The 24,489-nt window shown below is 40.0% G+C and overlaps 1 protein-coding gene across 2 annotated transcripts in view; it reads right to left on the bottom strand.

Moving 5' to 3' along the window:
• The window catches only part of lrch3 (leucine-rich repeats and calponin homology (CH) domain containing 3), a 67,592-nt gene that overhangs the window by 7,919 nt on the left and 35,184 nt on the right, over nucleotides 1-24,489 (bottom strand). The window contains exons 13-19 of one of the 2 annotated variants that reach the window (XM_060923193.1): nucleotides 23,816-23,863; nucleotides 23,672-23,725; nucleotides 9,937-9,970; nucleotides 9,731-9,844; nucleotides 8,713-8,819; nucleotides 3,038-3,175; nucleotides 2,871-2,943 (exon numbers count right to left, since the gene is read on the bottom strand). In XM_060923193.1, coding sequence (XP_060779176.1) covers nucleotides 2,871-2,943; nucleotides 3,038-3,175; nucleotides 8,713-8,819; nucleotides 9,731-9,844; nucleotides 9,937-9,970; nucleotides 23,672-23,725; nucleotides 23,816-23,863 — 568 coding nt within the window. The remainder of the gene's footprint in view (nucleotides 1-2,870; nucleotides 2,944-3,037; nucleotides 3,176-8,712; nucleotides 8,820-9,730; nucleotides 9,845-9,936; nucleotides 9,971-23,671; nucleotides 23,726-23,815; nucleotides 23,864-24,489) is intronic. The other variant, XM_060923194.1, reaches the window with a different exon arrangement.

Below are 24,489 nucleotides of genomic sequence, written 5' to 3'. Positions count from 1 at the left end.
CGTTTGCGGTAACTGTTGATCAGTCCTGCACACCGGCTTGGAGGAATTTTAGCCCGTTCCTCCGTACAGAACAGCTTCAACTCTGGGATGTTGGTGGGTTTCCTCACATGAACTGCTCGCTTCAGGTCCTTCCACAACATTTCCATTGGATTAAGGTCAGGACTTTGACTTGGCCATTCCAAAACATTCACTTTATTCTTCTTTAACCGTTCTTTGGTAGAACAACTTGTGTGCTTAGGGTCGTTGTCTTGCTCCATGACCCACCTTCTCTTGAGATTCAGTTCATGGACAGATGTCCTGACATTTTCCTTTAGAATTCGCTGGTATAATTCAGAATTCATTGTTCCATCAATGATGGCAAGCCGTCCTGGCCCAGATGCAGCAAAACAGGCCCAAACCATGATACTACCACCACCATGTTTCACAGATGGGATAAGGTTCTTATGCTGGAATGCAGTGTTTTCCTTTCTCCAAACATAACACTTCTCATTGAAACCAAAAGTTCTATTTTGGTCTCATCCATCCACAAAAAAAAATTTCCAATAGCCTTCTGGCTTGTCCATGTGATCTTTAGCAAACTGCAGACATGCAGCAATGTTCTTTTTGGAGAGCAGTGGCTTTCTCCTTGCAACCCTGCCATGCACACCATTGTTGTTCAGTGTTCTCCTGATGGTGGACTCATGAGCATTAACATTAGCCAATGTGAGAGAGGCCTTCAGTTGCTTAGAAGTTCCCCTGGGGTCATTAGTGACCTTGCCGACTATTACACGCTTTGCTCTTGGAGTGATCTTTGTTGGTCGACCACTCCTGGGGAGGGTAACAATGGTCTTGAATTTCCTCCATTTGTACACAATCTGTCTGACTGTGGATTGGTGGAGTCCAAACTCTTTAGAGATGGTTTTGTAACCTTTTCCAGCCTGATGAGCATCAACAACGCTTTTTCTGAGGTCCTCAGAAATCTCCTTTGTTCGTGCCATGACACACTTCCACAAACATGTGTTGTGAAGATCAGACTTTGATAGATCCCTGTTCTTTAAATAAAACAGGGTGCCCACTCACACCTGATTGTCATCCCATTGATTGAAAACACCTGACTCTAATTTCACCTTCAAATTAACTGCTAATCCTAGAGGTTCACATACTTTTGCCACTCACAGATATGTAATATTGGATCATTTTCCTCAATAAATAAATGACCAAGTATAATATTTTTGTCTCATTTGTTTAACTGGGTTCTCTTTATCTACTTTTAGGACTTGTGTGAAAATCTGATGATGTTTTAGATCATATTTATGCAGAAATATAGAAAATTCTAAAGGGTTCACAAACTTTCAAGCACCACTGTAGATCACATTACCAAAGCGAGCTAACTGTATGAACTACACACACTCATCGAAGACTCAAACGACCTCTGCTACGACCTTCTAAGCTTGACTTATTTTCCTTTGTAATGTCTCTACAAACATTTAATCAGAGTTCGTAGACAGCGTGGCAAGTTTGCATTCGTCGAACTGGACGTATACTTGACGCGTGTTTCGGTATCAATGCTAGTTATGAGTGAAGAAAAAAAACAAACACTTCTTGAGAGAGGACTCAGACAAAACCTGAACACTTTCCTTGTGCTGTCTTATTAATTAATTAATTACCCAATAAGCTGTTGTGCTTTACAAACTGACCGTGTGGTATTCAATCATTCGTTAATTACTTTGAAGATCATCCTCTGTATTTAAGGATAAACCTGTTGGGACTTCGTAAGACGACGACGATGACGATTGTCCGGTTTATTAATGAGGATGTTAAACACTAGTTCTGCTTTCAGTGCAGAAAAATCACACCAAGTGTATGAGTGCTGATCAGAAACACGGCACTAGGTGGCAGTAGAGAGCACATAACAGTGACATGAAGGACAGGTAGAACAGCGCGAAGCCGGCCAGCTGGGACGGAGGCGATGGACGCATAGGGGGCGCTAGTGAGAGCAAAGCGTCAATCAGTCTGTATAAACACAGCGCTTTGCCCTCTAACACCTCGCCAACTGAACACAGGCTTCCCTTCAGCGGAGTTACATTAACAAATGCGGGCGGAGTTACGGAAACGTTCAGGGGCGGAGTTATGGAAATGTGATGAGATAAAGCATTTAAATTATAAAATAAATGATGGAAGGTGGAAATGAAGGGAGATGAAAGGGGGAGAGGGAAAAAAAGTTAGTGATTTTAGCGACAATAGCACTGGAGCATTAAAGCATGAAAAGATTATTAAAGAAGTTTATTAGAAAAGCTAAAAAAAAAATAAAAATAAAAATAAAAAAAGACCAAGATTCTATAAGCTTTAGAATTACTTTTAAGAAAGTAGATCTAAATATTTTAAAAACAGTGAAACTCTGGTTCCAGAAGTAAACTTCTCATTTATTATATTACCTGTATATACATTTCTAGAATATTTAATAGAAAAATAAAATGAATTAAATATTAATAAAAACATTGAAAATATATATAAATAAATTCTCAGTATGTTATTTAAGGCTAAACAGCTACAAGATGAATTATGGCCTTTAGCATAAACCAACAAAAAAGAAAAAAAAAATTCTTAAAGGCAAACCAGCTACAGACTTGAGAAGAATCGTGACCTTTAGAAAAATAAATAAATAACTCAATAAACAAATTGCAGAAAAGCATTCAAGCTTAAAGAAGCAAAATGTTGAATCATAAACTTCAACAAACTAGCTAAAATTAAAAAATAAATAACGAACTAAACATCCGAGCAGTCAACAAGTGACAAATTTAATAAACAAATAAATACATTTACAATAATCTCTGGAGCCTGAGCGTTCTGCTGTTATCGTTACAGAACCCATTTTTTCAAGCTTACCTGAGGGACGCCGATTTTACGACACGCCTCCAAGAAGTTCTCCACGTTCCGTCGACATTTAGCCATCGTCAGTTTCGGCTGAAAGGAAACAAAAAGTTGCTGTGAAGCAGCCAAAATAAACAGAAATAAAAAATAAAAAATATGGAGGAACAAAAAACAAAGCGTTACTGACCACCGCAGGTGAGGGCACGTGGATGCTGGGTACTGAGCGAGGCCGCACGTGATTGGCCAGATGGCACAGCACCACCCCGTCTGTCAGCGCCGCCCCCAAGTCGCTAGGCAACGAAACTTTCAGCCGAGACTCAATGTTCTGTGGTCAGAAGAAACGGAAACAAAAATCACAAATTTGATTCACTTCATTTGTAAGGGCTCATGTTTTCCCTTAAAGGAACAGTCCACCGTACTTCCATAATGAAATATGCTCTTACCTGAATTGAGACGAGCTGCTCCGTACCTCTCCGAGCTTTGCGCGACCTCCCAGTCAGTCAGACGCAGTCAGACGCGCTGTCACTCCTGTTAGCAATGTAGCTAGGCTCAGTATGGCCAGTGGTATTTTTTGGGGCTGTAGTTAGATGCGACCAAACTCTTCCGCGTTTTTCCTGTTTACATAGGTTTATATGAGCAGTGACATGAAACAAGTTCAGTTACACAAATTGAAACGTGGCGATTTTCTATGCTATGGAAAGTGCGCACTATAATGACAGGCGTACTAACGCCTTCTGCGCGCTTCGACAGCGCATTGACACGGAGCTCAGATATCAATGCGCTGTCGAAGCGCGCAGAAGGTGTTAGTACGCCTGTCATTATAGTGCGCACTTTCCATAGCATAGAAAATCGCCACGTTTCAATTTGTGTAACTGAACTTGTTTCATGTCACTGGTCATATAAACCTATGTAAACAGGAAAAACGTGGAAGAGTTTGGTTGCATCTAACTACAGCCCCAAAAAATACCATTGGCCATACTGAGCCTAGCTACATTGCTAACAGGAGTGACAGCGCGTCTGACTGCGTCTGACTGACTGGGAGGTTGCGCAAAGCTCGGAGAGGTACGGAGCAGCTCGTCTCAATTCAGATAAGAGCATATTTCATTATGGAAATACGGTGGACTGTCCCTTTAAAGTAAAACCTTTTTATTACTGAATGACGTAACGATTCTGACAGACTCGCACAGCGTACGACATCGCTGTAAAATTTATAGAAATGGGCGGGACCACAGGATATCTACATTGTCGTAGCCCCAGAAATTCTGTACATAAGATCAGGGATGAGAGTGGGTGGTCACCAAAAAAGCAGAAAACAAGATGGTGCCCGAAGCCGACCCCCCCAGGAAAATTTTGAAAAATAAGGCCTTACAAACCACTTTTCCTGCAATCTGAGCTGTAGTAGATAAAAAATCTGTTGTCTTTTTTATATATTTACAGGAAAATGTTTCAAAACAATAGGAGTATTGTTTGAATTCAAAATAAAATCACATTCTACATTCAAGGGTATGGTTATAATTCATGATCAACAAAAACGACAAACTAAATTCACATTAAACGCAAGTTTTATTAATTATCAAAATGTTTATATATTAAATAAAATGTCTTAGGGAGAAAAGGTCAGTCTCCCTATGTCCTCATTAGTTGCATATGATTTCAAAGTCTTTTGAAATATTTAAGTTTTCAAAACTGTCAGCATTAATTCAGATTTACTGACCATCATATACATGTTCAATGTACTAAATCAAACGAATGCTAAGTTTATGGGATAATGTCGATGTACACTTTATACAATTATTTATAGTTCACAGTCACTTCTCATTTTCATTTAATCATTTCGACGACTTCTTCAGCTTTTTGGCCAAAGACAAGAGCTTGTCAGTCCTCTCTCTGTTTTTTATACCAGCATTGATTTCACGTACCTTCGCTTCGTCTCGCTTGTCAATTGTATTCGGCATTTTGAGTAAAAAAGCTGATACGAAAGAGAAACGTATTTCTGAAGCGCAGCAACGATGAACATGTGCAAGTTTCGATAAAATAGAACAGATGTGGGTACTTTTGTAAGAACTGTTATGATTGGCTTTTGTTCTCTCCCACACTCTTGTAAGAACTGTTATGATTGGCTATCATGCTCTCGCCAGCGATGTTTTGGCCAATTACATTGTAGATAACACGTATTCTACCGCGAGACTTAGCAAGACTAAAGATGGCGAAAATGTAAACATGTAGCATCGTTGTACACTTGAGTATCACAAAGGAACACACCCCAACCCCCCCAATGAAAAAAAACATCTCAACGGATTTGGCTCAATATCGATTTTTGCTCAGAAAAAGCGGAAATCCGCCGAAAAGCAGAAAACTCTCATCCCTGTAAGATGTAAATCCTGAGATGTTGAAAATAACTCAAACAATTAACAGAGCTCCGAGAAATTTTTAATCCTTAAAAAAATAATAAAATAACTCTTTTTCGGTAACTTCTACTTTTTTTAAATAAACCTTTTTGCAATAAAATAATGTAGAGCAGGGTTTTATTGGAATTATTCCTCAAACACGTTTCTTCTTGATCCTTTTGTTAACGTACAAATAAAATGAGCTTAAAAACGAGCTAGTTTAGTTCAAAATTTAACATTTCAATTAATTTTACAAAACACCATCGGGGAAACAGGGGAGGGGTTTGAGGGGGAGGATCAGCAAGTGCCTCTGTGACATCATCATCATCATCATTTTTTTTTAAAGTCATGAATTGGTGAAGTACTAACTGAGCAAACCAGCGAGTTGTTTTTATACGTGCTGTTATACGAGTTGTGTAATTCTAACACACTTGTAACTTTATTCAAAATAGAGACTTTAACTAACAATGGTGTAGGGAAGCTTGTAGTCATCATGGCTGCCACGGAAACCGAGGTCACTAAGCAACCCTAACGTGATAGTGGAACTAAGTACTTGAGTTATTGTTATTTAAAAAAAAAAAGCCCACAAAGGGTAAAAATGCAGCCTAATTCGAATTCATCTTGCGTGTTTGTGCTTATAAAATATCAAAAACTTTTATTACGCTGAAGTTGGCCGACTGTGATCATTTGGGGCTGTTTAAATCTGGCATGCGTCTTTAACCAAACTGCTCTGGTGTTCATATAATTCAAAACCTTTTTAAAAAACAAACAAACAAAAACTTCCTTCAGCTCAGAATTCCTACTTGGGAATTCCTCAGAGTTCAACAAGTGACGTGAAACCAACATGGCCGCTCACAGCAGCATATCTTACCTTTAAAGGAGGAGTTCTACTCTATATCACACGTATTCGCTTTACATCACTCACCATACAGATGTGCTCGCTAGAACACTGACTACAGTTCGCTGTTCTGAGGAGGGAAAAACACACCACTCATCACAGTTAGCTGGATAGCCTGTGGCTAGCAAAAGACAAACGTGGAGGCGTGCACGATTTAAATCGAAGCTCGGACGCACCGAGGATGAAAACGACGCAACTCTGACCTCCGAATTTTGAGGCAACATCGTATTTGCGTAACATTAATCACAATGTTAGTGAGCCAACTAGTGAAATTGTTACGCGAGAAAGCTTGGAAGCTAAGACTGCAAAAATAAAAAATTAATAATGATTTTGAATACTTGTGTATATCTGTTTAATATTTGGAAAGCTAAGGTGATTAAACTTTGAGATGAAGTGCTGCTGTTTGTGAACAAAAGAAGAGTTCTACAGAAAGAACGTGGACAAAGTGAAGATACTATAAAGGAAACGCAGGTTTCAGCGTCGTGTGTGTGTGTGTGTGTGTGTGTTAGTTGTGCCTCTGGGATGATGATGTTTGTTTTTGTTATGAATTGCTGACAGGGCTGAACGATATGGACAAAATTTTGTATCTCGATATTCATGCCAGATATCTCGACACGATACGATATGACTACGGGTTCGGTGAAAACCAAGCATTTTTCAGAAAAAAAAAACCCATCATAATACAAAAAAACGTGGAAAATGCAGTTTTATTTTTAAGAACTCGCTGCCAGTCATCAACATTAACATAAATTACAACCAGGGCTTTGAACCGGTTCAAGGAACGAAAACAGGGAACTTTTTCTATTTCACATGGAACAGAAACGAAACCAGAAACTTTATTATTTTTTATGTTCCGGAACAGAAACGCTTATTAAAAATAATGGTAACCGGTTAATACCGGTTTTTATTTCGCTCCTCAAAGTTTCCGTAGCCTACAAATAAAAAAGTCATTCTTCTCCTGCGCAAGTTTCTATGACCCGCTGGGTTCACTTCCTGTGTGACGTTCGCTGACTGAATGGAGAGAGCGGGAGGGTGGACTACTATCACGTCTCCACATCTTAAATAAGAGGTAAATATTGCAGTCTATCGTTATTCAAAAACATCAATTTCAAACACGATATCAATATATTTGTCCACGTTAATGAGAGGCTCGCGAACATTAAATGACGTTAACCTCTGTTAGCCTATCAATGCATAGGGCCTGACTAGCCTTTGGTAACACACTAAACGAATTATCTTTCATTTTTGGCACTTTTTCTGTTTGTGTAGATGGGAAGACATACTGAGAATCCAAATCGCCAACACTTGAAATAATAATTGTTTTGAATTATTTCTTGTCTTATTTAATGAAGGTTGTAATAGAATTAGCCTACATTTGGCTTAAGCTGGATGAGACAGAGACATAATTTTATAGCCATTTGTTAAACAGCTGACAGGGAACGTAATTAACTGTTCCGGGAACGAAACTTTTTTGTTCTAACCGGTTCGGGAACGTCTATTTAATGGTGGAACCCAAAACCGGAAACGTTAAAATTCCGTTTCTGTTCGGAACGAACCAATAGGAAAAAAAAATTCTGGTTCAAAGCCCTGATTACAAATAAATAAATTACAAATCAAACACTTCACTGCAGCTCTGCTTTAACAGTAGGTCCGTGGTTGTGGCGAAATGATCGATTTCACGGAGCTCGGATTCAACATTCATTTTACGCTCATTATAGAGTTTCGGAATGGCCACTTGATTAAAATGTGTTCGGGATGGTATTTTATAACGCTTGTCCAGCGTCCGAACCATTTTTTTAAAGCCCTCTTTCGAGACTGTGTACACAGGTACCATGTCTTTTGCAGTGTGGTATGTTATAGCGTCTGTAATTTCTTTATGTCTGGTGGACGTCGACGCGTACGGTGTAACGCTACTGAACGCATCAGCAATCAAACTTTGCTTTGGCTCATTTTGGGATGACTGAGAAGTCCCCGGTGTTTCTCTCATTGCCATACACTCTCCGTGCAGCACGCGACGGTGTTGTTTCAGGTAGTGAAACGTGTTTGTTGTGCTACCTTGCTTCGTCGCAATTTTTGCTAAGCACGATCTGCACAACACCTCACTCTGGTTAACATCGTCCTTTCTGAATCCAAAATACCTCCAAATAATGGAGGATGATTTATGTTTTGGCACCAAGTCAGATTCCGCACCGCCCGCATTATCTTCCGCACTCATTTTCTTTCTTTTTAATTTCCCCGCTGTGTCTGTAGTGTGCGTGCGCGTCGGTCTCTGTCTCCCTCACTCCCGCCCTCATATATGTTTGTGATTGGTTGGCTTCAGCTGTCGATCCACAGCAAGCGTGAAATAAGGTTTGTGGTTGGCTGGCCTTAGCGGTGCATTCAAGGGCAATCGTAAAAATGATGTTTGTTGTGACTGCCAGAGCTGTACATGCAGGGCGAGCGCGGGGAGGGAAATCTATATCGTTGCTTTTTCGATAATAATATTTTGAATGTTCATATCTAGATATAGATACGATAACGATATATCGTTCAGCCCTAATTGCTGAACATGTTTGTGGTCAGGTGATGATGGAGAACCTTTCGGAGCTGTTCCACCAGTTCAGCTTCTTCTCCTGTGAGTCCTGGAGATGGTGACGGTGTTGGAGTCACGTCATCTGCCTCCGGCCTCCCAGCTCTCGAGTCTCCTACACACACACACACACACACACACACACACCTTTATCCTAACATATTATTTAGTTATTTTCCTGTCAAAAGCAATCACATTTAATCTCAAACCCATTTTCAGATTCTTATAATCTCTCAATAAAATTCTGAACACAAAATCCATCTGATTAAAAAACTAACTCATGCAAAGGAAATAAATGTTGAAGGAAATGAAGAAAAAAACAACAAAAAAAAAACCTAAGAAGTAAATGCCTTTATTTAATCAAACTGAATCGCTCTTAAATGAATATTATTTTAATTAATGTTTGTAATATTAATTTTTTCCACAGTTGTCAATTTAGTTCTGTATTTACGTCATTTTCCCCTCAAATATATTTTTATTGAGTCCTGAATAAATTAATTCTTATACGCACACTTAATTCATTTTATTTATTTATATTTATTTTTATAAACATTTATTGATGCTTTTTTTAAGTCATTTTGTATTTTTACTATTCTTTTATACAGCTTTAATAAAATGTAGGAAAATATATAAAACGACAAAAATATAACATTCAGTAATGCTTAAAAAGAAACATGAAATTTATTTTTTTTTATTTTCAGATATAAACTGTTTAAATGTGTATTTAATAATTTATTTTTTTCTTTGTTTTTATTTTATTTATTTTTTAGGGATTTGCCCCTTCATCATAGAGAGCAATTTGTTAAAAATTTGACATTTTTCACTCTCAGTTCGGGTAATTTTTTTTTTTTTTGGGAGTGAAATTTGGTTGATAAATTTCCAGACTTTATTTTTTGTTATTCTATAGTTTTGTGAAAAATAGGTGTGATGTGTACTATGGATCAATCACATCATATCAAAAGATTATTAATGTATAGGTCATTATTTTCCTGTAGGACTGAGTCAGTGTCGAGGCCCACAGTGTACCTCGTTTCTTCTCCTCTCTCTGACTGAGGCGGTACAGGAAGCTCTCGGGACGCGAACTGGCCCCACGGCAGGGGGTCGGGGCAGCGGGGCCGGGGTACGAGGGGGACTGGAGGGCTGTGTGTGATATGGAGCGAGCAGTGAGGGACGTGATGACGAGGGAAAGAGAGAAAAATATAAAATAACATCACATGCTCATAAAATCTTACCGGTCGAGGATAGCGAGGCTCGATCTTCCCCGTGCTGTGATTTTTTTTATGGAAAAGTGGAAAAAAAAAAAAAAAAAAGATTAATCAGAATTTCACACTGAAAAGTCAAATCCATAATTCATACGCTTTTAATTCCATTTCAGATATTTTTACACGATTTTGAACAACTCGGACTGTCAAGACGAGACGCTACAGTTTCCCAAAAATTGATGTTTATGCAAATTAGGCATCGGCTATTCAAATCCGCGTTAATTATCATTAATAAAATGTAAAATCTTTGGTTGGATGATGGAATTAAAATATTTACTCGTATTGAGAGAGGAGACTTTTACAAGCCAGTTCTCTGGTCACTTTACAGTCGAACCTCACAGATAAATCAGTTAATTATGCATATTTTGGGAAAACTGATCTGTAATATCGTCTAAATGCTGCATACAAAATGAGACAGTACTGACCGTTAACGAACAAAACGCTGTAGATAAGATTTCGATGGGGGATACGGCTGACCTGTTATCGATATACGACTCACGATATTTATAAAAAATTTCTAAGTAAAATACAGTTAATTTTCCAGTCTGTTACTTGTAGTGCGAGGAACAATCCTGATGTTAACGTATCGCGATATTATCATCGTCGTATCACCCAGCTCTGGTGTGTACACAGGGAAAAGCCAGAAGAGAAAATAAAGCAGGTGTAAAAGAGAGAAAGAGAAATTCAAACACTGAAATAAACAAAAATCAGGAAAGCGAACAGAATGTGAAGATGAAAATGAAAAGTTTAAGCGTCCTGTTTAATAATTGTTAAAAGTTTATTTTCTGCTGACTTGAGTTGACTTTCTCATGGATGTGTTGGTCGATCTTTCCTACGTTACCCAGAAAGCTGTTCGACGACCTGCTGATAATGGTGTCGTGGGATTTCTCTCTCCCACGGAGAGGAAAAAAAAAAAAGACGCGCTTGTTTTTTATTGTTGAAATGTTTTTCTGCATATTAACCTGCGCTGGTTTCTTCTTATACCCTGTCCACATTAGGGATTTTGTACCGATACGAAACTACTTTCGTACCCCAACACCTGTCCACACTAGCAACTATACCGGTACTGTAGCGGTATAACTGTATCAGTACGAAACCCACAAATGTATGGGTTTCGTACCGGTACAGTATCGGTACTGTAGCGCTTCGCTGTAGTGTGGACAGATGAAGCGGCTCTGTATCGATACAAATATAATGCGCATGCGAAAACGAAACGACCGTGGAGTAGAGCCCTGCACTCCCGCGGGAGTCCCGCGGGACCCGCCGCAAAGCAGTGCGGCGCAGGACAAATTTTGAAAGCTCATTGCGGGCGGGACCGGAAGTGCACATATGCACGCGCGGGCGGGAGCGGGAGTGCACATATGCGGCGCGGGCGGGAGCGGTGATAAGCTGCAGTCCCGCTAACTAAAAACGTGCTTGAAATAAAATTTATAAATTATTAATTTATGTCTATCATATATAATTTGTGCTGGATATTTTATTTGGCATTAATAAAAACATTTTAAGATGCCTAAATTTGCAGAGAAAGTCAGATTGAGTGAGAAATGGCATCTTAAACTTGCCATTGATCACCCTAACGGGAAATCCTTTGATCACTCTAATGACTCGCAGTTCACACCCAGCTAGCAAGAGAACCATGAGTGAATTGATTTACTTGTTGTGTTAGTCTACAACTTTAATCAGAGAGACAGATTACACAGTGACAGTAGGCTTGACTCAATGCTATCCCAGAAATCCTTCCTGTAATATGAAAATTTGGCTGTCCAATCAGAGGCGGCCAAATTTGCATATTACAGGAAGGATTTCTGGGATAGCATTGAGTCAAACCTACCGTCACTGTGTAACCTGTCTCTCTGATTAAAGTTGTAGACTAACGCAAGCAGGAAATCAATTCACTTCTTTTACTAGCTCTGCTTTGCAATAAAAAAAAACAAACAAAAAAAACCTTGGTACAAAGCAAGTCCATTCACTTTTTTATGCTGATCAGAGAATTACAATGGTTTCTCATGTGATAAAAATGTATGATTTGCGATTAAATATTTTAATATCATTTGACAGCACTAATTATTATTATTAGAGATACTACATGCTGAATTCAGAAACAAGGTAAACAATAACAAACGTGAGCTGTAGATATTTATGCTCAAATCCACTCAAAGTTGGGGGCGGGGCACCATCACGCTGTGTCAAGACAAGAACTTTCCTGAGAAATAACGCAAACGTCTGCATCGTGGGATTTGCGGGCGGGAGCGGGACAAAATATGGCAAGCGCGGGCGGGAGCGGGACTGAAAATCATAATTTTTTTGTGGGCGCGGGCGGGAGCGGGACTGAAAATCATAATTCTTTGCGGGCGCGGCCGGGAGTGGGACTGCATAATGCGGGCGCGGGACTGAAAAATCCGACCCACGCAGACCTCTACCATGGAGCTACATGGAGTAAAGAAAGGGGGGAGAAGGGGAGAGAAGGAAAGAGGGAGCAAGAAAGGAGGAAGAGGGGAAAAGGGAGAGAAAGGGAGGGGAAGAGAAGGGAAGAGGGAGATTCGTTTTCTTTGTTTCTTTCTCAACTGCCTCGCGCGTTTTATACGAGTCGACTGAATAAATGACCACCAGAAATACAGACTGTACATTGACAACAAAAAGCACACACGTTGTTTCATCCGCCATATTCTCGGAAGGAAGTTACTCTGGAAGTTAGCCTGGACCCAAAAAAGACTCAGCGACGGTAGAGACGAGAAGAAATATTTGGAAGAAATGCCTAGTTGTTGTGTTGTCGGGTGTCAGAATCGTCGCAGTGATGGGGTTAAAATGTACAGAATTCCAGCAGGATCTCACCCATTCAAAAAAAAAAAAAAAAAAAAAAAAAAAAAAAAAAAAATCGCTGACGTCTATGGCTACAAGCCATCAAACGTGTCGACTGGGATGAAAGCACCATCAAAAATGCGCGGGTTTGCAGCGCCCACTTCATCACAGGTAAGATCAGGCTATTTATTAAATCTTTCTTTTTTATTCTTTCTAGTCTTCATTTATTGATGTAGCAAAATACTTTGGTAACGTTTGTCTGATTAGCTGGGTCATAGTTACACAATGTAATGAATATTGTTAGCATGTTAACTTAGCTTTGCATGCAGTTTTGTTTGTAGGAGAGGTCTCGCTTGACTCAAGCAGTCCAGATTTTGTGCCATCATAACAATCATATGCGTCTAAAGACTTGTAGGCACGAAGTTTTTCGTGGGTGTACACTGAAGTCTTGTCAATAAGGTACGAGTATATATCTGGCCACCGTATACCAGGGAACTTACTAACATCGTCCGTCCACTCTTTAATTAAATGCGGATCCGGTAGGCGATGTCCACTTGTTAGAATTAACTTATTTATGTAGCATTCTCGATCTTGTAACGACAATTGTTTTGCATAATCTGACAGCTCATAATGCCGGTCTATGGGCAGCGCCATTGTTTCTGAGTCCAGGCTGCGCGCGCATCCTGGCAACGGTCGGTTTGTTTACAAACATGCGAAGGGGTCTATTGAGAGATCGCAGAGACTTCCTGTGTGAATTGATCAGTCACTGAACAGAAGTATGTCTGGAAATCTAATCCCACAGGAAAAAGAAGTGAGAAAGCTGATCCATACTGACTGTAGATCAGATCAGTTGGGTGTGGTGCTGGTGTAGCTCGGCTCCTGATCTTCAGGAAGTCTTTATCAGGTAAAGAAGGTGAGAGCGGATTCCTCCAGCCTTACTGCAGCTGCACAGAACGTTCAAGCGTCCCGTTTCACGCCTCGCTTTGATATGTGACCGCTCACCGGATCCAGGGACACATGTCGGCCGAAACGAATCCGAGATAATCGCAAAAGAAGCATTTTTTTTTGAAATTTGTGATTTTTGTTTTTTTCCATCATGTGCAAGTTGAGATCTTGAAGAATGCAATCAGTATTTCAGATAATAGATTGTTTTGTTGGAAAAGCATACATTTTTTGTTGCAAATTGTCTCGTTTTTGTCAGGACTGTAGCCTGCTGGGGGGTGTGGGTAAATTACCATATGGGCCATTCACATGATGATTTAAGTCATTTGTTTTTTTTTTTTCGCAAATCAGCTGTATGATGCGAGCTGAGCGCATGGCTACTTAACTGCATACAGGCATGTGATTTCACTATGGAATGAGGAAGCTAAACAGAGCGCAGAGGAGCTGAAACACCGCGAAGCAAACAGACGCACGGTATTTACATCGGAGATCACCATTTCTAGCAAAAAAACCCCCGCAACCTCGTTTTCCAGATTGAATGGAATACTTGAATGATCGGATGATACACGGACCGTTCTAGGATTACATTCCATCGGAGGCATTGGTGTGTGCAAGGCGCCGTTTCTCTTTCTGATGGGGTGAGTTTATTAATCTAAGGCTGTGTGGTTATTTTTGCATGTAACGGAGAGTGTTGTGGTTTGGTTAAGCCTAGGTCACAACCGGACGTACGATTTTTTGGCCGTGTGATTTTTGGCGTTTCCCAAATCGCTACGTTTTTTTGTTCATGGAGAAAGACGCGCGTTGGCCGTAAGTTTGTCTTGCAACCTGAAAAAAACCGTAAGCGCCCGTAGAGTTTGTTTGACATGACAAAGAACCTCTGCGGCCGGTCTGCTCGTGCGTTTCACACGCGCGCCCTCTGTGCGGTTCACACGCGCGCCCTCTGTGCGGTTCTTGCGTTTTTTGCGTGTAGACTGGCTGTAGGAGCGCGTACCGTATGGCCGGTTGTGACCGAGGCTTTACATGAAACTAGCATTGTGTTAGTTGTGTCATCATCGTGCTATCTTTCTTTCTTACGGTGTGAGTAATTTTTCAACCACAAAACGTTAAAGTATACTTTAGGACTTATTTTTGTATTTCATAATTGTGTTGGGCATACTTTGCATGGAAGGAAAATTGACGTGGTGATCTTTGTTTACATGAAAGTAGCATCGTGCTAGCTCGTAGGGGGTGGGGCTTTCCTTAATGTCATGCAGATGAGCAGCATTATGTGCCCGCCCTGCACCCAGAGTAGCTGAGATGGAAAACTTTGAGGGCGATTTTCTCCCTTTCCTGTTTTAAGAAGTATACACTTTCAAAAGGCCACACATTCTTCAAATATTGTCAGATCTCCACATGGAAGGCATCATTGGAAAGCTTAGAAACTGTACTTTCTGAATCTGTCAATAACTCAAAATGCCCCCGGGCCGACATGTGTCCCTGGATTCTGTTTTCTGACACATATTTAAAACCCTTCATAGCCTTTATATCTAAAGCACGCTCACTTTCACAAGCTTCTCTGGAATAGAAGGAATGAAAACCCTGAAATCTGCTTTCACAATCGTTTAGAGTGGACCAAGACTATTTAATTGCATTTCATCTCACCTTCCAGGGTGCGGATTAATTTTCTAGAACAGCAGCGCGCCTGCAAATCACCGGTGCACTGTATATTAACGCCGTCTGTCTAATTCAGCTCGTTCACAGAGACTCGTACACCAGACGCTTCAGACACACGGATTTAAAAAAAAAAAAAAAAAAAAAAAAAACTGCTGACGTGGTGTAAGAAAATAAGCAGGTGTTTAATTAAAGGAAAACTGAAGTCATTTTTAAACTTGCTTTATTTCTTAATTAACGTTATTCAATTAAGTTTTCGGTTTTAGTAACCTTATATCATGACTCGTATTGGCAACTAATTGCAATTAAATATTATACTATTATATCGGCCTATTCGGTTTTTAGCCGTGTTGAATTTAGTTCGTTTGGTCCACGGCAGGCGTCGCTTATCCGCGCGATCTTCACGAGACTTGTGCGAGACTTCGAAACGTGAAGCGTCAGCGGCGCCATTTTGAAAACTGTTTTCCAAACAAAATATTGCACAAAAACGAGTTTAAATGACGATTACTACCTAAATTTTCAAACTTTCCTGATCGCTATCAAAACAAACAAAACTTCTGGCTTCAGCGTTCGAAAGAGGACGCGCGCGTCTTTTGACAACGTTGGCAGATGCTGGTGGCTTTGATTTCCGCTGTACGTTTTACTTCTGTCCTACGATGTCTATCTTGCTATAGCAGCAACAAAATAGCTGTAAAAAATGCATTCCTATATTTAATAAAATGAGATAAAACAGAATTTTGATGATAATTAAAAAAATAAATAAATTGCCTTCAGTTCTCCTTTAACATTGATGGAAGGAGTCTCCAGTGTCAGATGAATTTACACTTTGCAGTTTCGCAATAACATGACAGCAGGTGGTTTTTTGGTTCGTTTTCTCAACTTCAAGACAGACAGAAGAGTTTGTGGTGAGGAATCGAGTGTTTATATCTCTGCTATAATGCAAGTGAGAACATGAGTCACGGAGCGTTTTATGCTCATTCAACAGCGAGCCAGGTTTGAGTTCTAGTTCACCGAAACGTGATTTCAGATGCTGACTAACTCGAGTTTAGATTTATTTTTGCAAAAGAAAAACGTGTGAAATGATGATGATGAAAGAGTAGATGAGGGAAAAGTGAGATGCTGATGAATTTCCATCGGAATTACAACTCGAACCTTTAATCCAGGCATCCATGTGTGGTTCTTCACCAAAATGTTACCACAAAGCTGGAAACACACAACTGTCTTTGTCAAATGTTTGTATACGCTGGAACGAAGAGGCCCAAACCTGTTCCAGCATGACAATGCTCCTGTGCACAAAGCACAAGAGCTCCATGGTGGGTTCAGGTTAGACTGGAAGAACTCGAGTGTCCTGCACAGATCCCTGACTGAAGAATCCCACTGAAGACCTTTGGGACGAACTGGAACTGGAGCCTCTTCAACCTCAACATCAGTGTCTGATCTCATTAACGCTCTTGCAGTTGAACTGAATGAACACAATCCCCACAGCCACGCCCCAAAATCTAGTGGAAAGTGTTGATTTAACCAAAAAGTGGTCCAAAAATTTTCAGCCAGAAATATTCCAGTGCACCAGTCATAAATACATTTAACCGATGTTAACTCTATACATATCTAACGCCCGATAAGTCAAACACACACTGACAGATAAGTACACTATTCACTGTGACAGGGAGACGGACACTGAGACAGCGCGGGAAAACGGAGTCGACATGAGATTTACTAAAGATGGGAGGAAGTAGGCGGAGCTTCCAGGGGTCAAATAATTCCAGTGACTATATATTTAAATTTTAAAAAAAATCCCCACACACCTGCATAACTGTCAATCATCCCAGATTCATACATTTACTGGCCCTGTGTTTTAATACTGGTGTACACCATTACAAGTTATTCATCGGTCAGAAATTCACCAAAAATGGCAGTTGAGCCAATCAACCTACGAGTCTGGAATGACTGACCGTTACGTAGGTGTTTTGAAGTCTCTGGGATGAACGGACCTCCTGGAAGCTCCGCCCAGTTCCTCCCATCAATCATTCCAGACCGATGTGTCTATTGGCTCACGCAGTGCCTTCCAATAAATCACTTCCTGTAGATGCCTCAAGGGTTTCAACAGATTCCAAAGTTTATTCCGCTGAATGTTTTAAAGCAGGGGTTTTCAAAGTGTGGGAGAGTCAGCCCCGCCCCCCCTCAGACAGCAAATAAACAACAGCGCCCCCCTTACAATTTTTGTTGTTGCTATACTTAATGTTCCATTCGTATTTAAAAAAAAAAAAGGTTGTTGTACACATTTTTTTTTCCTTTTACACATTTTAAACGTCTGTGCTTTTTGAAAACATTTTTTTTTTACACATTTAAAACATCTGTGCTTTTTAAAAACTTTTTACACATTTTAAACATCTGCTTTTTTTTAAAGCATCTTGTTTTACACTTTTTAACCTCCTAGGGCTTAGCGGTCACATGCGTGGACAGCACTTTATGGAAATTCGGAACAAGAATCCACATATGTGGACATACTTTTTCTCTAAAAGTACATCTTATCAAAAGATGATGCTTAGTTTTTATTCTAATCAGGTTCTAATAAGCCCAAATAGCAAAGAGAAATAAAAAATGCATGTAAAAAAACAGCTTGCGCCTTAGGAGGTTAAACATGTGCTTTTTTAAAACCTCTTTTTTTTTTTTTACACATTTTAAACATCTGTGCTTTTTTTTTTTTAAACATGTTGTTTTACACATTTTAAACATCTCATAGCATCGTTAGCTAGCACCTCTTGGCAGACAACACACTGTGGCAGTGGAGCATCTTCAGATCCAGTCCATGAAAATCCAAACTTAAAATAATCGTGGTCATACTTCCTTCTTTTTTTTGCTTGGCCCAGACTCTGTCTCCTCACTCACTGTAGCTTTAGGTACTAAAAATCCATCCATTTTGTCTCTGGCAAAGGCTAGCTGAAGTTCACTAAATGTCCGCAATAGTAACTTATTCTGGTTTATTTTTCCTCACGTTGCCCCCCCCCTGAAGAACTCTGGCGCCCCCTCAGGGAGGCGCGCCCCACACTTTGAAAAGCCCTGTTTTAAAGTAAATGTGGCCAAATAGAATCTTTCACAACTAATCAAGATATGAGTTTAAACTGGGATATAAATCAGTGGTGGAAAACAATTAAATCAGTCAACCAACCGTCTGCTGGCGCCTCCAAACATTTCAGATCAAGTCCCGTCCTAAATCAGTTTCCTGTGTCTTCTCCAAACCTTTCTAACGAGCACAGGTGAATCATTTAACCCTGTGTGTGCCACTACAAGGGGGGGGGGGGGGGGGGGGGGGGGGGGGGGGGGGGGGGGTTTGTTATTTTAAGAATTTTGACTTTTCCATGTTTTACCCCCCCTAGAAATATGGAGCTGGTCCATCTATGTGGGAAAATGTCAAATTTTATTAAATTGAACCTTGCTAACCCGCCTGTACATACCCTCTGAAAGTTTCCATTCTTACAATATGACAAAATACATTACAGTGCTGTTTGAGATTAGAATGCTGCTTTTTTTAAAATGTGTTTTAAAGTTATCGATGAATGCGAACCTCTTCAGGTATGCCTGCCACTAGGTACGACTACAACATTTTCAGTGCAGATGATCATTATTTTAAGGTAATAAGCTTAGTGGTAAGTAACCTTACCTTCAAGTAAATTAAACGTATGGTAATTCTGCTCTTTTTCAGCAAGTTTTAAGTGATACACTACCGTTCAAAAGTTTGGGGTCACTTTGAAATGTCCTTATTTTTGAAAGAAAAGCACTGTTCTTTTCAATGAAGATCACTTTAAACTAATCAGAAATCCACTCTATACATTGCTAATGTGGTAAATGACTATTCTAGCTGCAAATGTCTGGTTTTTGGTGCAATATCTCCATAGGTGTATAGAGGCCCATTTCCAGCAACTCTCACTCCAGTGTTCTAATGGTACAATGTGTTTGCTCATTGCCTCAGAAGGCTAATGGATGATTAGAAAACCCTTGTACAATCATGTTAGCACAGCTGAAAACAGTTGAGCTCTTTAGAGAAGCTATAAAACTGACCTTCCTTTGAGCAGATTGAGTTTCTGGAGCATCACATTTGTGGGGTCGATTAAATGCTCAAAATGGGCAGAAAAACGTCTTGACTATATTTTCTATTCATTTTACAACTTATGGTGGGAAATAAAAGTGTGACTTTTCATGGAAAACACAAAATTGTCTGGGTGACCCCAAACTTTTGAACGGTAGTGTAAGTACCTAGCTGCAACTGATATAGATAAGGATCCCAAGATAGGACGTCTCTACTTGGAGGTGCGTTATGTCCGAGACACATCTCTTTCCCTGCCTAAGACAAGTGATCCGTTTCGCCTAATGAAGCACCACAGGAAGCTCCCCCTTAATTCATATGCAGTCAATCTGAAACTATATCTGAACATCATTTCCAATGCAGAGGTTACTCTGGATGACCTCACTCAAGCAATGGGTGCTATTCTAGACAAACAAGTTTAATCACTGGCAAATCAGTGCAAACTATGTAATTCTCTACTGATTGTCAAAATGGACATTTCAGACACAATTTCTGCCACTTAGCCTTATCTGTTGCATCTGAAACATTTCCAAAGCCTTAAACAACTCTTTTTGTGAGAAATAAATGTTATTACTGTGAGTTTTGATGTTATATTTAAGAGTTATTTCCGTTAAGGAATGCTTATATTAGTGAAAAAGGCAGTTTTTGACTATTTGGAGGGGTTATTAACCTCAGAGGGTATGTACAGGGGGGTTAGCATTTTTCAGTTGGCCAAATATTGGTATTTCCATACTTCGATAGATCATCTCCAGATTTTGGAGGGGGTAGAAAAAAGTTTTTGGTCTAACACCCCCCCACTACAAGGGCACAAAGTCATCTTGTTGCCAGCAGGTGTCACTAAAGAGACTTAAATTCATAAACAGCTCCTGCAGCTCATCTGCTCGATCACTGGGAGAGAAAAAAGGAGACGTTTGGTGTATTTGTGAGCGACGAATAACTCGTAGCGGCGTGCTCGGATATTAAAACGTGTCAAATGGCGGGGAGGTCTGCTGTATGCAGTGCCATTAAATGAAATATATTTAGTTCGAAAGTTTGTCAAATTACATAATCTAAATAATTACTGAAAAGTTGTCAAATATGATGCAGGGATCGAAACGGGAATTTGGGAGCACTGGTTCATTTGGACCAGTGTCTCTCAGAGGTACTGGTCCGAATGGAGTAGCACTGGTCCGTATTTATAAATACAAATTTCAAACCGATTTTATATATTTATTCATATAATACAACCATATTATACATGAGTGATCAATTTCAACTGTCTATAAACTTCTTCCTCAGTCATCTCATCATCACAATCTTCGAAACTTTTGGGCTTAGGTTGATTGATCCGTGTATCCTTGCTGGTGCGAGGTTGATTCGGCTCATTCTGATTCCTCGACGGATTGGTGGATGATTTGGGTGGAATGGTGGATGACTTCTTGTGAACACTCTTGAATAAGGGCCACATACTTGTTGAGCGATATCCGTTTGTTTTGATCGCTGTCAGAAATGTCAAGCCAAGGACTTTTAAACTTCGCGGGGGTCTAATCTATCTGACCAATAGCGGTTCAAGTTTCATTTGTCTTCACGGGCAACAACGAAAATGAACAGGAAGAAAAGAAACTTCGCGCAGCCATGCTGGATGTAGCGGCGTATACTGCGCACGTAAACAATATGGCGGCGCCCGCGTCTATGCCAACTTGACAAATGTCTCACAAAATCTATTGAAATTATCGTAAAAAACGGTAAAATAGACCAAGTTCTGCTTAAAATGGGCGAGAATCGTTGATAGAAACCATCGTGGCAGTGAGTAGTTTGATATATATAGCGTGGCGAGCCAGTCGCCCACTCGGTCGAGTACATGTTGTCACTAGTCGCCCGTACCCTTTCCAACTCGCATTGGCGAGTGGGCGACCGCCCGTTTCGATCTCTGATGATGTTTATTCAGAGAACAAACGACTGAAAAGACTAAAATTAGGGACCTGCAGTGTAAAATGGAGTCTTAAACATCCTGAGATGCTAATTATAAAAATCTGAGAAGATTGAATGTTATTCCGACAACCCCGGTGTGTGTGTGTGTGTGTGTGTGTGTGTCAGGATTTTTCACCTGCTTCTGAGGACTCGGCCTCTTCTTTATAGTGTTGGTGTTTATGTCTATTTCAAACGCCATTAAGGGCTCGGACTCACTCTGACACTGAAGTGTGTACAGAGACAGAGACAGAAACAGACACAAACATACACAGAGAGAGAGAGAGAGAGAGAGAGAGAGAGAGCACAGCAGGACGGAAAGCTTTAAATGCAGGAAGAAGGAAACAACTAGAATTTTTTTTCTTTCTAGTTCAGGAGTGTGTTAGTGCGTAAGGGAAAAAAAAAAAAGACAATCTGCATGACGCACATGGAGTATAAAATGCTCAGCAGCTTATAAAATCTATATAAAATGCTGTTAGTAAAAGTGAAAGAAAAATTGTATCGTCTTCCTACGTGAAATAAAATCATTTCTGACTTATACGACAAGTCTGCCATGCCTAATAGCAGTGCTTACGAGTTCGAGTACGATGTTTGGTATTTTGTAACACTGATATCAATACCAAACTTATCAATCAGGAACGTCGCAGAACGTTTTATTTAGCTTTGTTTATCCTTCCCTGATTTAACCAGCGACCAGAAAACGTGCACAAACATACACTAATAGATAATGCACATCCTTTAAAAAGTCAAAATCAAGCTGCTTTTTACTTTAAAAAAAATGTTAGCTAGCTACACGAGTTAAACCGAATGGTGTGAGCTTTTAACACTTCTGTACATCTGTAAGTAAAATACGTTTTTGTTCCAATTGCATCAAATCGCTCGTTACTAATTTCGCTGTAGTTCCTCTTCTTGATATTTTCAGAGTTTGCTTCGAGCGTTAACCGTTAAACACGTCCAGAACGCGGTCATTTCGTGACGTATGCTATGTTTACGTTACACAGCGTCAACTGACAGCGAACGTCAGGATCAGTTTCATGAATCGATGTTGGACGGGAACGAGATACGGTTCCTTAGAACACACAATACTTACCTGTACATAATTACGCTTTTACACCTTAATTTTTTTTTTATCTTAAAATATAGAGATACTTATGAGCTATATATGAGAAAGTATGCTACGGTGGGTTAATATGGAAGCAATTTTGTGCCAAAATGTTCATACAATACTTTTGAAATATCAAACAAAAACGACAAATCAAAATACAAAAAAAAAAGAACAAAAAGTCAATTTTTTTAGACTGGCAAACAAATTATTCGTGTAATCGTGCAAAATATCAGTCTATTACTCTTCAGAAACCTTTTATTTTTGTTCCGCGTCTTTCTCAGTTTTGTTTGACATAATTTATTTTGGTTGCGATTCCAGCTTTCTCGTTTGCGCTCCCTGACTTTTTGCTTGCAGTTTTGGCACAAACTTCTCGTGTGGGTGGGCTGTCCAGGAATGCATTCCCATTGGCTAACTCGTGTTTGACTGACAGCTCCGCTCAGCCATTCCCTACTCGGATTCTGGCGGACTGTTTGACGAGTGACCGATCCACTGACGGTAAACAAGGATGGAGTGGACTTCAGTGGCGACTATGATACTGAATTAATTCAACAAAGTGTAAATTCAATATCATAGTCGCTACTGAAGTCCACTCGATCCTTGTTTACCGTCAATGGATCGCTCACTCGTCAAACAGTCCGCCAGAATCCGAGTAGGGAATGGCTGAGCGGAGCTGTCAGTCAAACACGAGTTAGCCAATGGGAATGCATTCCTGGACAGCCCACCCACACGGGAAGTTTGTGCCAAAACTGCAAGCAAAAAGTCAGGGAGCGCAAACGAGAAAGCTGGAATCGCAACCAAAATAAATTACGTCAAACAAAACTGAGAAAGACGCGGAACAAAAATAAAAAGTTTCTGAAGAGTAATAGACTGATATTTTGCACGATTACATGAATAATTTGTTTGCCAGTCTAAAAAAATTGACTTTGTTCTTTTTTTGTACTTTGATTTGTCGTTTTTGTTTGATATTTCAAAAGTATTGTATGAACATTTTGGCACAAAATTGCTTCCATAGGTTAAATGTGCCACTATATAACGCTGAAGTGTGTAAGAATGAAAATAAAGCATGTGCGTGTTCAGGGTGCAAATTCATTTCCTCAGTGTCCCAGTTAAGAACATTTGTGGAAAAAAGCAACAGGAATAAGTAATTAAGTCAAAACGCAATTCTGATAGGCTCTTACCATAAAGAGGGCGGAGTCGTCTGTATGAGTAGAACGTCTGGAAGGGTACAGGTTCTAGAGTCGAGAGGGTGAGAAAGGTGTTATTTGGAGGAAAGAGTGTGAAACGGAGGTAAAAACGTGACGTTAAACGTGAAGCCGGCTCACCTCGCTGTCTGCAGGACTGAGCTTCGGCGGACTCTGAGCTGCCTTCTGCTGGAAGCATCAACGGAAGCTCATTTATCAGGAAATAAGGCTAGTTTGGAAAAACGTCTATTTGTATCGCTACGGTCCTGAGTTTTCCAGAAATTCCGGATCAGAAGATTCATTAAAGTGAAATGTCAAACGCACTTCACATACAAGTACGCACAACAATTTGGTAAAATGCGATCATTCCATATCAATAACCATTCAATTAGCACAAAAGTAAAAGTAATGGCACCCTATCAAAGGACGCGCTCTTTCACAGCTGCTTGTCATTTTCTGCCCTTTCTAAGCGTTACCTTTTAGGGAGTTTTGTAGGCGTGGCTAAATGTAGATCAGCTCTGCCGTGACACGACTGCGCACATGTAAGTATGAAGAAAAGGACTGAGACTTTTGTAAACCTGGCGGAAATTTTTTTCACTTTTCGGTTTGGGCACAAATATTTTTGCGAACATCTTTACGAAATGAGTAACAAATATGGTGAGATATAAAATGTATAAACCTCGTGACTAACTCTTCTGCTGGTATTTGTATTTAACACAATTTCTCAGTACTTCTGTACAACGTTAATTTGGGGGCGGGGCTACACAACCGACACACAGTTTGTGATGTCACTAAAGAGGCTACGCAGCTCTCAA

This window comes from Neoarius graeffei, chromosome 6 (assembly GCF_027579695.1).
Source record: "Neoarius graeffei isolate fNeoGra1 chromosome 6, fNeoGra1.pri, whole genome shotgun sequence".
Lineage (NCBI taxonomy): Eukaryota > Metazoa > Chordata > Actinopteri > Siluriformes > Ariidae > Neoarius > Neoarius graeffei.
Note: the sequence above shows the minus strand (reverse complement) of the source record. Positions and strands in the feature narration are given on the sequence as shown.